The sequence below is a fragment of the Rattus norvegicus genome, chromosome 1 (genome assembly GCF_036323735.1).
Source record: "Rattus norvegicus strain BN/NHsdMcwi chromosome 1, GRCr8, whole genome shotgun sequence".
NCBI lineage: Eukaryota > Metazoa > Chordata > Mammalia > Rodentia > Muridae > Rattus > Rattus norvegicus.
Window position 1 is genome coordinate 93,584,725 of NC_086019.1, and position 13,350 is coordinate 93,598,074.

Below are 13,350 nucleotides of genomic sequence, written 5' to 3' on the forward strand. Positions count from 1 at the left end.
TGAGCTACCTCTCCAGCCATTAATAAATTAAATGGAGTCTGATCTCACTGTCTAAGACCCTCCCAGCCTCCCAAGGTCTAGGACTACAGGCTTGTGTCACACCCACTCTTTCACTCATTCTTTTTTTTTTTTTTTTTTGGTTCTTTTTTTTTTTCCCCCCCCCGGAGCTGGGGACCGAACCCAGGGCCTTGCGCTTCCTAGGCAAGCGCTCTACCACTGAGCTAAATCCCCAACCCCTCTTTCACTCATTCTTAAAGGTGTCTGTGAGGATTATAGTCCTTATGTTAAGGTGCTTAAAAGGGCTTGATGCATCCATTCTCGGTTAACAAGCCAGGTTGTGGTGGCATACGCTTTTAATCACAGAACTAGGGAGGCAGAGGCAGGTTTGGTCTATAGAGTGAGTTCCAGGACAGCCAGGGCTATACAAGGAAACTGTCAAAAAACAAACAAAAACAAAAACCAAGTAGAGGAACTGGACTAGCTGTTCTCTGGAAAACTGGTTCCCAGCACTGACCTCTGGAGTTTCATAAGCACCAGAGGACCCAAAATGCTCTTTTGGCTTCTGGTCGTCATCCCTGCAAGCACCATGTACATAAGTACAAAATAAATCTGTTTGAAATGGTGACTTAGATGTGTGTTCTTCTAGGATGCGTGTGTGTAGGTGGCCCACAAGCACCTGTAACTCCAGCTCATATGCATGTAACCACATATTTTTGAATCTTAAAAAAACAAAAAAAAATAACCTTGGGCTAATAACCTTTACTCCTTTTGGTGTTGGGTCCTTACCTCCAGCCCTTGCCCGTGCTAAGCATGTGTTCCACCGCTGAGCTACATTCTCAGCTCTCTTTCAAACTCCATATATAAATCTATGGACTCTGGAGAGTTAAGCGAGAGAGTACTTACGGAGGATCTGGGTTCAGTTCCCAGCCACCACATGGCTTACGTGGCTCAGTTCTAGGGGACCGGGTGGTGCACACACACATACACATGAGCAACCATACACACAGAATAGCTTCTTTTAAATATATGGAGTCTTTCCAGACGTCCATTAACGCCCCCTCTTCCCTCACAGTCACAACCTGCACCACCACAGGGGCAGTCTTCCCACAGCTACAGATAGCCTTTGAAATGTAAATCAGTACCCAGGAGCCTTCCTGTGGTCCTGTCTCACTCATGGAGGTGACAAAGCATATACAATGTCACACAAAGCCTCTTCACCCTCCTTTCCCAGGATCCGCCTTGCTAAAAATCTACTCCCAACCTAGCAGCCACAATTCCTACCTTAATAGCTGGTGCTGGTTGACCCCTACACACACCCATGGAACCCCTCCCCTCCCGTTGTTCACTGTGTCGCCACCAGTCACAAGGGGGCCTGACACATTAGGGGTTTAGTAAATGTACTTGACTGGACAGATAAACCCAGCTGTGTGACCAGTTTGGGACTGAAGGATGTATAGGGGAAGAGGAGTAAAGTCAAGCCCTTCGGGTAAAAAAGGGCACAGGGCGCGCCAACACGAATAAAGACCAGGCTGAGACACGGTCACAGACATTTCTTGGAGCAGATCTCAAGCCCCCCTCCCCCAATGACAAGGCTGGATCTTTGGCCCCCCCATCCTCCTTCCACTTCAGCCTGCCCTGCCACTGACAAAGTCACAAACTGGCTGGGAATCAAGATCAGGAAGATAAATGTTGGCATACCTCCCCCAAAATCTGGGGGGCAAGCATCCAATCTGAGGGGCAAGCAGCTGGAAAATTGGGGTCAGGAGCTCCAGGATCTGAGGACTTCCTGGCCCCCAGAGTTCAGTCCTCTATGCACCCCAGATATGGGGGCAATGGAAGGTAATCATGGATCAGAGGTGGGTATCGACAAGGAACAGGGCTGGGGGACCTGGGAGAGGGGGTACTGGGAGATGGGGGACTAGGGAACCTTCCCCAAGTCCCCACTGCTTAATCTGAAGATCTCACAGCACCATACAGCACTCTGGTCCCCCTCCCCACCCCTTCCCAAAACGAGGTAGGTTAAGAATGGAGCTTCCCCCGCTTACCATGGAAGGGGGGAGACCGAGGCACAAAGAAGGGATGGGGACCCAGGCTGCCCCAGCCCCCAGTCCCTCCGCCCTCAGCTCTGGTGGGTCTGACATTGATGAGAACTGGGAAGAATGGGGATGGGAAGAACACCCCCTTCTTCCCATTTTCTCTCACCCATCCCAGGGTCTGCTTCAGGGAGCTGAATCACAGGTTCCGGATACAATAAATAGTTAATAAGTTAAAGGAAGTGACACAAATATTAATCCCTTGAATCCCTACAAGGCCACCCAAGTCTGGGTAATGAAGAATGGTTCAAGTGCACATTCCCAGGTGCTTAGGGCCAGATATGGGTCCTAAGCCCATGAACCATTGAGACTGTATTGGCTCTGAAACCTTGGTTCTCCTATCCAGGACAGCAGAACCTAGTGTCTCTACTTAGGGTAGAGAGGCTGTGGCACCTCTCTTTTCCGTGGGGAAGTACCCAAAACAATACTGATCTTTCCAGAGCGACTCCCAACTGAGATGGAAAAGATTCACGGGAGAGGGGACCTGAATGTACTAGGGGTTATGGTGTGGGAAATCTGCCAGGTTAGGGATGAGGGCCAGAGGGGGGCTTCTGTGGAGCAATTGCTGGCCCCAGAAGTACTGGTGTGCAAAGGGTAGGCCTTCTCTGCTACTTCTGCTTGACCCCTGCAGCTGCCTGCCTTTACTGAGCTGACAGCCCACGTACAATCAATCCTCCATGGCAAAGCCAGGCCCTAGAGAAGGGAAAAGGAAACAGCTGTGTGGTCCCAGATTCCAGGAATCTGAATTTACACTGGCACAAGTGCCCCGCCCTAGGAAAAAGGGGGAATGGGTGGGAATCTGGGCATTGCTGGGACATTCCAATTTCATGGGCCTCTGGATGGCAGGACACAGGGGTGGGGGGCATGAGGTGGTGAGGTATGGGGGCTTCATTAGTCTAGAAGTGCTTTGAATTCAAGAACATCTGGAGCCCAAAGGTGCTGGAATCCTGGAGCATCTTGTTGCTTAATGTCTCTGGTATGAAGGGACCAAGGTGACCAGCCAAAGCCAATCCCAAGATTGTGGGGAACTTGACTCCTGCACCTAGAGCCCAGTGATATCTCGGGGTCTTAGATCCAGTGCTCTTAAAGCACCTTAGATTTGCTCTAGGGCTGAGAGTCAAGGGCTGAAGGACCTGGGTTACCATGACCACCACATCTTCTAAGTTCCAGGCTCCCACCCAACTTGGTGAATGGGGAATGTAGACAGAAGGAAGCCGATGTTTTCAGAATATACGGGGTCTTAAAATTCAGGCCTAAGAGAAAATGGAAGGTTAGCTAATCTCTACAAACCAGTGTGTTGGGCCCAAAATGCTACTGGCCTTCAGCCATATACTTAAGGGTACCAGGTACCTAGAGCCCACCCATGAGGGGTAGGTGTTTGGTCCCTGGCTCCCCAGCATCTTGGTATCTGATATCTGGACCTTGATGAGCTCTGAAAAGGGCACCCCAAGTCATTTTGGTCAGAAAATACCTCATCTGAGGATATCTAAGGAGTTAATGCATTTTAAATCTGGGGTGCTAGGGAATTTGTGGGTCACTTGCACATGAACTGACGGCAATGTCTGGACTTGTAGGAGTGGGTAAACTTCAGGTCAGTATCTGGTGATTCCAAACCCCCCTGGTGTCTCTTACCCAGGAGGGTTTGGTGTCTCCAGGTCCTGGGGTTATAAGAGCAGCCAAATGTGCAGATACCGGGTCTCAGGTGAAAATTCAGGGACCAATTTCTGGTGATTTTCGGTCTCTGGTCTCAAGGTCTAAGTCATTTTATATAGGGTCAAGTTTTAGCAACTCGTGACTAATTTGGGGGACCGTAATATGAGTGTTTACAATGTCAAGAAACGACCTGAAGTCTGGGTTGGGCATTTAGACAAAGTCAGGGTCCAAGATCCCCGGGTCTCAGGGATGTGAGCTCCTGGGCCCCTTGAGATGCAACGTTTGAGATGTCCTAAGTCTCCTAAGTTTCCTCAGTGGGGAAGAGGGAGGGAGAATCCAGAATTCAGGATTTCGGGTGGACAGACACCCTGATGAAGCTGGGTCTGGGGATCTCAGTCCTCAGTTTGGGGTCCAGGTACCAGATCCGGGATCTCTCAAAGCCATTCAAGTTCCAGTTGTACCTAAGTTTGGGTTTTAGGTTCATATGGAGTTCAGGGTCCCAGGCCTTCAAATTTTGGGTTTTCAGACCGATTTTCCAAACCAGCCCAACAATCCTCACCGTGCAGCCTCCTCGTGGCGACCCCCACAGCCCGCACAGCCACACCGTGCTGCAACCCAGTGACAGGCGCGCAGGGGCGCATAGCAACAGAGGCAGGGCACTGCCAGGGACAGAGCAGCCAGAGCAGCCCAACGCGCAGCAGGGCGCGGGTGGCCTGGCTCACAAGCACACGGGTCGGAGAAGTCACCCTCGGCGTCCGACAGGCAGTGGTACAACAAGCTCTCAGCGCACCACAGGCAGCTGAGCCTGCGCACTAGCAGGCGACCTGGGTCGGGGGCCTCTGCGCAGCGACCACCACGCCCATCTGCCCGGCGGCGGAAGAGTGCTCGGCAGTGCACACAGCGCGCAGCCTCCTCAGCCTCCGGGGAGGCTTTGGCTGGAGCAGGGGTAGGGCCTGGGCCTGGGGGTGGACGAGCAGGGAGTGCTGGGGGTGCAGCCTCTGTGAGAGGGGCAGGGAGTGACACTGGGGGACCCAGGGCTGCACCCCTCAATGCACCAGTCTTGGCAAAGCGCACAACGCAGGTAGACAGGGCAAGAGGTGGAGGCGGTGGTCCAGATCGCCGGTAGTCCTCATAGCCACGGCCGCCCCTGCCCTGGCTCCCTGCCCCAGCTAGAGACTCGGAAGGTTCTGGAATCCCAGTGAACGGTAGAAGCGGAGGGTAGCTCTGCAGAGCCAAGGACAAGAAGGTCAGGTTAGGGAGATCTGCAATTTACTCAATACCCATAGGCTACCCAGGTTCGGAAGACCCAAAATCCCAGAACGCAAGCAGAAGGCATCGTCAGAAGGGACTGTGTTCCCCTGAACTCTCTTGGGCTCGGGGTTCCTCGTGCTCACAGAGACAGCAAGATAGACAGCAAACACACACCTTACGGGCCTAGTGGCTTAAGACTTCCCAGTTCGGTCACACTCAACCCCAAGTCCCTCCTTCCGGATAAAGTAAACAGTCTTTTTACTTCTAACACCTTCTAACATGTTAGAAAACCTGTCCATGTCACCCCCCAAATCCCTGCATAAACTACACAGTCCTTAAATTTCCCAGAGAGCTAGAGACACTTGGAAGTTCCTACCAGCTCTCAGGAGCCCAGGAGTCTGTTTCTGACCCAGCGCCTCCAGCACCTTCCCACTTGCTAGGCAAGCACTCTATTGCCAAGCTACATCCCCAGCCCCAAACCCAGGCCCTTTCTACTCCACTACCACCTTTCTACTCCACAGTCAGGCTGACCATTTCCTGGGATCTGTGTCCCTTATCATACAGTTGGACTTCTGCTGCAGTCAGCTTAGGGAGCTGTCCAATTCTATCCAGGCTTACAGCAGAGGGGCGGAGGGCAGAAGAGGAAGTCGTACCTGAGCAGAGGAGCGGCGCCTTTGTGGGGGCGTGGCCGGTGGGAAGGCAGTTGCTGACTCCACTGTGGCAATGGGAGCGACAGCTGTGGGTGGAGTCTCCTGGCGGCTGTGACTGGAGGAGGAGTCGCTGTCCACGTGGGACTGAGGGAGATTGGTGAGGCCTCAGTGCAGGGGAGTTTCCCAACCAAAGAAAGATGCCCTTACATAGATCTCCCTTCTATTCAGAGCAAGTGCTGTACAGCCAGGAGGTCTGGGCTTAAACCTTTGCTCTGCTACAGACAGGTTGTGTGACAAGTGTCCTCTTAAAATGGGGGTCATCATAGTACCTATTCTTAAGGATGTGTTGAGGACAGCTTCCTCTTACAGCTTCCTCTACAGCCTAGGCTCGATACAGTCCCCCACTGGTGCTTCTAGGCAACAGCTGTCCCTATACTAGCCCCTTGCTAGTGGAGTCTGGGCAAACATCTACCATTTAGCCACTCTCTCAGTCCCTCACAATGGGTTCCACCACATCAGATCTACCACCCTTAGCCCAGGCCTCAAACTCAAAATCATCTTGCCTTTCCTCAGGTGTAGCTGGGGTTATAGGTGTGTGCCATCCGGACTCTGGATATGGGCACCGTTTTTACTAGACCCCTAATAGCTCAGATCACCAAGCTACTGGAAGGGCCACCCCACCATACTCTCCTTCCTGGAAGCCCACTTCCTTGGCCCACCAGTACATTGCAGCTTCATTTTCACTACATCTCAAAAGGATAGTTTGCCTTCCTGGACATCTTTCTTCCACCCAAACCAGGCCTTGTACTTTACCAGCTGAAACCCCACTTCCAGGCCCTCTGCCCCCTTTCCTGTAACCTCCTGCCTCATCTGTCTATATCCCCCCGAGTACCACACAGCATGCCAGAAGAGCCTCACACACAGGAACTGTGCACGATTGCTGGAGAGCCACCTCCGTCCCTCATGACCTTGAGACTGACTCTCTCTGACCTAAGGAACTAGTATGTTCTCTCAATATTCTCATAAACTCTCATAAACGCTCTGCGTCTCATTCAGTATCACTCTGTTCAATTTATTCGGCCCATTTGCCTAACAACGGGTACTAGGCACTGTTTTAGGCACGAGGTGAAGCAAGGTACTAGCAAAAGATCCTTGGCCTCTGGGAGCTGACGTGCTAGCAGTAGAGGGAGGGTAGGAAACAGAAGAAAACTGTCTCAGGGGGCTGGAGAGGTGACTCATAAGTTAAGAGCACTGAGTGCTCTCCCAGAGGACCCGGTTCAATTCCCAGCAACCACATAGCAGCTACAGATAATCTAACATCCTCATACATACATGTACATGAAAATAAAAATAAATGATTCATTTTTTTTTTACAAAAAAGAAAGAAAGCTGTCTTAGAAGGGAGAGGAGATTAGAACCAAGTAAGGGACATCGGCGGTTGTAACTGGGGAGTGGTCTGACATGGAAAGGTTTCGTTTGCTCTTTGAGACAGAATTTTTCTTGGTAGACCAGGCTGGCCTCAACCCTATAGCAATCCACCTGCCACCCGCTTCTGTCTCCCAAGTGCTGGGATATAAAGTCATGTGTTTACCTGGAGAAAATGCTTTATATATTCCAAGCTGGCTTCAAAATTCTATCATAGCCCAAGAATGACCTTGAATTTCTATCCTCCTGACTCCACTTCCCTAGGGCTGAGATTACAGATGCCAGCTGCGGAATCAAAGCCAGGGCTCTGTGCGCGCTAGGCTAGTGCTTCCCTAACTAAGCAAGCCCCATCCTGGCTTAAGAATGCAATTTTAAATAGGTTGCTCAGTAAAGTCACCAAGAAGACATTTGTATAAAGCCTCGGGGAAAAAAAAGATTATAAGTCATGTCTGAAGACGTGTCCTGGACAGAAGGACCCCAGAACAGGAATACACCAACCCTGTTGCAATGACAGTGAGGAGTCTGACATGACAAGAAGATGAGGGGTAGACCAGCCCAGGCCCAGATGGACCCTATGTGCCATGGGAAGGTTCTGAATGGGGAAAGGGTATGATCAATCAGACTCAGCCATTGATAAAAGCCCCCTTAGCAATTCACCCCTATATCCCACTGTGTGTGTGTGTGTTTGTGTGTGTGTGTGCGTGCACGTGTGTGTGTTTGGAAGATGAGGTCAGACACTAGTGTGTGGAGAACAGATTCTAATCATTTTGAAAGTAGAACCTAGGCTAGGGCTATAACTCAGTGGTAGAGTACTTGTCCAGCATGTATAAGACCCTGAGTTTGAGCCCCAATACAGAGAAAGAAAAAAAAAAAAGAAAGATAGGGAGGGAGGGAGGGAGGGAAGAGGGGAGGGAGGAAGGAGGATGGGAAAGGCAGTTAAAAGCACTGTCTGCTCTTTCAGAGAATTCTGGTTTGATTTGTAGTTCACACACAGCAGCTCACAATCGCTGTAACTGAATTCCAGGCTAATCCAACACCCTTGTCAGGCCTCCTTGGGCACTAGGGATATAAGTGGGTCCACTGACATACATGCAGGCAAAGCACTCATACACATTTGAAAAAATTTTTTTGAAGAAAGAAAACAGAACCAATATTGTGACAGATTCTATGGGAAGCAGGAAAGAAACAAGAATCAGTCCAGCGTGGTGGTGTACCTGTAACCCCACCCTTGGGAGACGGAAATGGAAGATCAGGAAGACCTAGGCTAACTCCACCTCCTAACGGACCTATCAGTTTCTCATCGTCAGACTCTCATCAGTTTCCAACAGAGCCAGGGGCTTCTACTGATGGTTAGCGCCATCAAACTTCCCCTAACTCAGTGCCCAAGGCACTATCACTCAATGTAATTGAATAAGTTCTTACAGTAGCATATACAACCGTACACCATCTGTCCCTGGGTCACATGACCTGGGCTGTGTAACAAGGCCCTGTCAAGCAAGCAAACAAACGAACAAAAAACCACCACCACCACCACCACCAACAACAACCAAAACAAAACCAAGGGAGCCAAAGATGACTCCACGTTTATAAACCTGCAGCTCGGGCAATAAATAGACAATAGAATTATCGATTTGTGGAAGGGCGTTGTTGGCGCATGCCTTAAATCCCAGCACTTGGGAGCCAGAGGCAAGTTGATCTCTGAGTTTGAGGCCAGCCTGGTCTATGGAGTGAGTTCCAGGACAGCCAGGGCTACACAGAGAAACCCTGTCTCAGAAAACCAGAACAAAAGGAATTAGCAATTCATTTGTCCATGTAGTTATTTTAACATTTATTTCTTTTTATATTTTATATTTTTCTCTAAAGCACCGAGACAAAAGGAAGCTTGCTTCTATATCCCTGGTGCCTAAAACACTGCCTGGTATGGATGCTTCTTAGCACTTGAACAAAATGTATGAGTAATGACAAAACAAGAGGCCGCATATGGTGACACACCAGTAACTCCAGCATTCAAGAGGACTGACATCAAGGTTATCATCAGATACCTAGTGAGCTTGAGGTTGGTCTGGGATACATTAGACCCTATCTCAAAGATAAATGCATATACAAGAACAGAAAAACCAGAACCATAGTTGAATTGGCAGTATCCATTTGGGCCTGATTTTGTGTCCCTAGCATGTGGCCTTTTGTGGACTACACAGCAAGTATTTAGGAATATTTGTAGACTAGAACCAACCCACTGTCCTCCCATGGAAGAGGGACCCCGAGACTCACCGTCAGAGGGCAGGGAGTCTCTGCAGTATCTCGGGAAGGGGAGGAGGAGGAAGAAGAGGAGGAGGGAGTCAGCGAGCCTAGGGTGGGAAGAAGAGAAGTGAGTCCCCAGAGCCCAGATTCTCCCGTGTCTGTCCCTAAGTCTGACTGTCTGGGCTTGTACCACTCACCTCGACTCAGCGCAGCCAGTGCAGCCTGCAGGCTCTTCTGGAACTCATCGGCTTCCGCAGGACTCTGAAACGTCAGCCCAAACTTGCAGTCCCCCAGGCTCCAATGGTGGAAGATAGGGTTCACTTTGTTGTAAACCAAACCTGGCCTCAGGGTACACTCCAAGGTGGTCTGAGGGGCAGGAAGGGGCTAGGTCAGCTAACCCTAGCCATGCCCGTGACTTTCAACCCCAGTCCCTCTGTACATCCCAGCATTCCCAACTCCAGGTATCCCTAAACACTAATATACCCTCATTTTAGGAGATGGTATCTCTATTCCACAATATTCCTTCAATCCTTTCACTTCTATCCCCATCTGATTTCTTCCTCTGATGGCCCAAGAGAAACCTCAAATCTTATTAAATGTTAAAAAAAAAAATAACCTTTTCTCATACCCTAACGATGCCTCTTTTGATTGAAGAGAAAACATTATTTACACTTTACTGAACACATCAAAATATTACAACCATTTCTCTTCTGGTGCTTCAATAATCCCTGGAAACCTTACTCAGAGATAGTTACCTTCTAGACAGTCCACAGGATGCTGACCACCCTTTGCGTTCCCTCCATGTCCTTGTGTGATATCAACACTTCCTCTACACTGTTCCTCCTGCCCTGCTTTGAGACGTACCCCTTCCCCAAGCTTTTTTTTTTTTCTTTAAAGATAAATTTATACTACCTAGCCCAGGCTGGCCTGAACCCTTACAATTCTATGCTCCTGCTACAACATCCCTAGTGCTGGGATTAGAAGCACATGACATAGGACTGTCAACCACATTCAACACTTCTAAGCAGACCCCATAAATGCCTCCAGATACTTAGGGCAGACAAGGGCCACCTGGTTGCGGTCTCCTGGCGAGCATCTGTGAATAAGATGGGGCCAGAGGAGGATTCTGAGCAGAGGGAACGTGATGGGAGTTGGGTGTGAGCTGGGTCGTTATGGAGGAGCAGAACTCAGGGGCAGGAAGGTCACTACTGAAATAGCTGTGATAGAACAGCCACAGAAGCAGTGGACAGTAGGTCCCTAATCCTTCACCCCACCCCCAAATCCCAACTCTTAATTTACAAACCAGATTATTTATTCCCAACTCCATCCCACGGTCCACTTTGAGTCCCAGTGGTAGAGGGACAGTGTGACCTCTCCTTGCCACCCCCTCCCCAGCCCCATCCCTCCTTCCCCAGGGCCCATCCCACTCCCACACCCCAGGGTGGCTCACTTTCTGGTCCCGAAGCCGCTCCCCGTGGATGACGTAGTGCCCCTGGCGGGCCCCCCCCTCGGGCCTGGCCCCTCGGACCCGACATACGCTCACCTGGCTGAGGCCCCCGCCCCCCACAGGCAGCCAGCCCCCACTGGAGTCATCTCGGGCCATCACCACGGCTCGGACCCGCACCATGTACCTGGAGGAGGTGGGGAGGACAGAAACAACACAGGCCGTGAACTCAAATCCTGTTCCCAGTTTGAGCGTTCTCCCCAACCCTGCCCTCCTCCTTCCCCTCTTACCTCTGGATTTACCTCACCCTCAAGCCACCAGTACACCCACCCCTTGCCCACTTTCTTCTATCATGGCTTCTTTCTTCTTAGTGACATCTTGCCCACCTTCCTTTTTCGTATCTACCTTTTCATGCCATCCCCACCTTTTCAGCACCTTCCCCTATCCCCACCCCCATAGCCTGGGTTTGCCACTTCCCCTCCCCCTACAGCTCATACCCCTCAACCCCAGTCTCCTTCCCTCTCAACACAAACCCATAGCCCCACCCATTGCCCCCCCCCAAAGCTGGATTCCTGCGCATATGTATTTTCTCTGGACCCATCAACTCAGCTTCAGTGCCCCCAACACTGCCTCCACACCCCAGTAGCCCAGGCCACTAACTGGGTGAGAAACCCTAGCTTCCCCCCCACCCCTTCCCGGATTTATGAATGAGACCGGATGCAAAGCTCACTGAGTCACCCAGCAACCGGGAGATGGGCAGGGAGCAGAGAGAGAACCAGAAATGGCCAGAAAGAGAGGCCGAGAAAGAGATGGAGGCAGAGAAAGCCAGCAGCCCGCGACCGAAAAGATGCAAGGAGCATTTCATTCACAAAAATCAAGGCTGCTCCCGTTGGTCTCAGTTGAGGAAAGCCAAGGAAGAGGGATGGGAGGGGAGATAATGATCCATCCCCTCGCCCCCCATCCTTCAGAAACACCCCGCCCCCAGTTTAGGGGATGTAGCCCTCCGCCCAGCAATCAGGATTACCATTCAGCCCCACTGTCCCTAGGCTTATGAACCCTGAAATCCCAACCTTAGGAACCCAGGCAAGGAGTTCTAGCCCCCTCCCCCACCTGCAGGATGTCGGGTTTCCCCAGCCGTTCAGGAGGGGAAGGGGCGGCCACAGCGCCCCCAGCCCCCTTTTCTCAATGGGATGGGATTTTGTGAATGAGTAGTCACGTGACACTGCTTCCTTTGTCCGCCCGCCTCCCCCAACAACAGGTGAAGCAGGGAAAGAGGGCAGGGGTCCCCACCAAAGGCCTAGCTGAGATAGGGCACTGAGATCTTGGGGTGTCCTATGTTCCCACACATCTATTTTCCCGGGGAGAGTAGTCATCAGAGTTCCTCAATGGCGAGGGTCCACGACAGAATTTTGTGAATGGGGCATCCTCGGAAGAAGTCCAGGACCCTCAAATGGAGATTTGGTACCCCAAATGGCTACCGCGTAGTTTGGTGCCCCCACCCCCCTTGTTCTCCCAGCCTGTGTCCGCGGGGCGTAAGGGTGGGCAGAGGGTTACAGCTGCGATCCTGGCTGCCCCCTCATCCTGGCAGGCGGTATCTTCAGCCCCCCGCCCCCTCGCCACTCTGGGCACCTGCCTGGGAGGCTCCGGCCGGGCTCCGAGCGGCGGCGACGCGGCCTCCTCCTCCTCCTCCTGTTCGCTCCCGCTCCCTGGCTGGCTCCGGCGGCGCTGGAGACGGGCACCGGGAGCCGGGGCGAGGGGGGAGGGAGGGGGAACCTGGAAGACGCGTGTGGGGGAGGGGGCGGCTTGGGGGAGGGGTAGAAGCAAGGCGGGCGTACATTCCCGCTGGGTCCTAGAGACCGGCTCGAGCTACAACGAACAGCCCCTATAGCCCCCATTTTCTGGGGACCCAGAAGGGAATCCCCACTTTTCGACTTATCTGAACGGTTGGTCCCTGATGATATGAGAAAGCAACAAAAATAGACCCTGGTCTCAAGGTTCTAGAGAGAAGGTGGTCCACGGTCTGGGCTCCGAATGGGAGGGGCGGGATGCCTGGCAGGGTTCGAAAAGGGGAGGGGCCTGGGAGCCTGAGTTAGGAGGAGGTTTGGACGCTTAAGGAACTGAGAGGGTGCGTCACGGAAGGGGCGGGCGGGTGAGCCTTCTGAGCTACCGGAGGGAAGACAGGATCTTAGAAAGAGTTGCTGCCTGGACATAGCAAGGCGGAGCTTGGACATAAATTTCCTTAGTGGCAGGTCAAATAAGAGGCCCAAAAGGAGGAGCAACGTAGCAGTGTTTGTTATGGGCGGGGTCCGGGGAGGGGCTTAACATAGGGGTGGGGCATTATAAAGGGGTGGGGCTTAATGAGAAGGGGCCTGCCTACCCACTATGAAGGCGTTCCGGTATTTCTAAGGGTGATACAGGTTCGAAGGGCTGCGCTCAAGCTGGCTCACAGGGGGCGGGCCTCGAGCTCGGGGCGGGGCCTAGATCTCGGGGGTCGTCCTCGCTGTCTCGCCTACTTGCCTTCACCCGCACATCCGTTCTTTTCGGTTATTTTCTGCTACGGCCGTTCCCCGCCCTGCCTTGGGCCCACGGGGCA

At 52.0% G+C, this 13,350-nt stretch overlaps 2 protein-coding genes across 8 annotated transcripts in view; one reads left to right on the forward strand and one right to left on the reverse strand.

Moving 5' to 3' along the window:
* LOC103689966 (MARCKS-related protein-like) overlaps positions 1–13,350 on the forward strand; it is a 980,777-nt gene that overhangs the window by 516,862 nt on the left and 450,565 nt on the right. The window lies entirely within an intron of this gene.
* On the reverse strand, positions 1,535–12,968 carry Spred3 (sprouty-related, EVH1 domain containing 3). 7 transcript variants are annotated; one of them, NM_001415863.1, is made up of 6 exons: positions 12,391–12,518; positions 10,764–10,944; positions 9,511–9,679; positions 9,344–9,420; positions 5,651–5,791; positions 1,535–4,970 (listed from the first exon to the last, which is right to left on the reverse strand). In NM_001415863.1, exons 2-6 carry the CDS (start codon positions 10,938–10,940, stop codon positions 4,302–4,304), a joined length of 1,233 nt encoding a protein of 410 aa, NP_001402792.1. In that variant the 5' UTR covers positions 10,941–10,944; positions 12,391–12,518; the 3' UTR covers positions 1,535–4,301. The 7 variants fall into 7 exon arrangements, 6 of the variants coding, with proteins under 6 accessions (NP_001402792.1, XP_008757367.2, XP_017444614.1 ...); XM_008759145.4 differs by having other exon boundaries at positions 1,536–4,970; positions 12,387–12,968; XM_017589125.3 differs by having other exon boundaries at positions 1,536–4,970; positions 10,857–10,944; positions 12,387–12,965.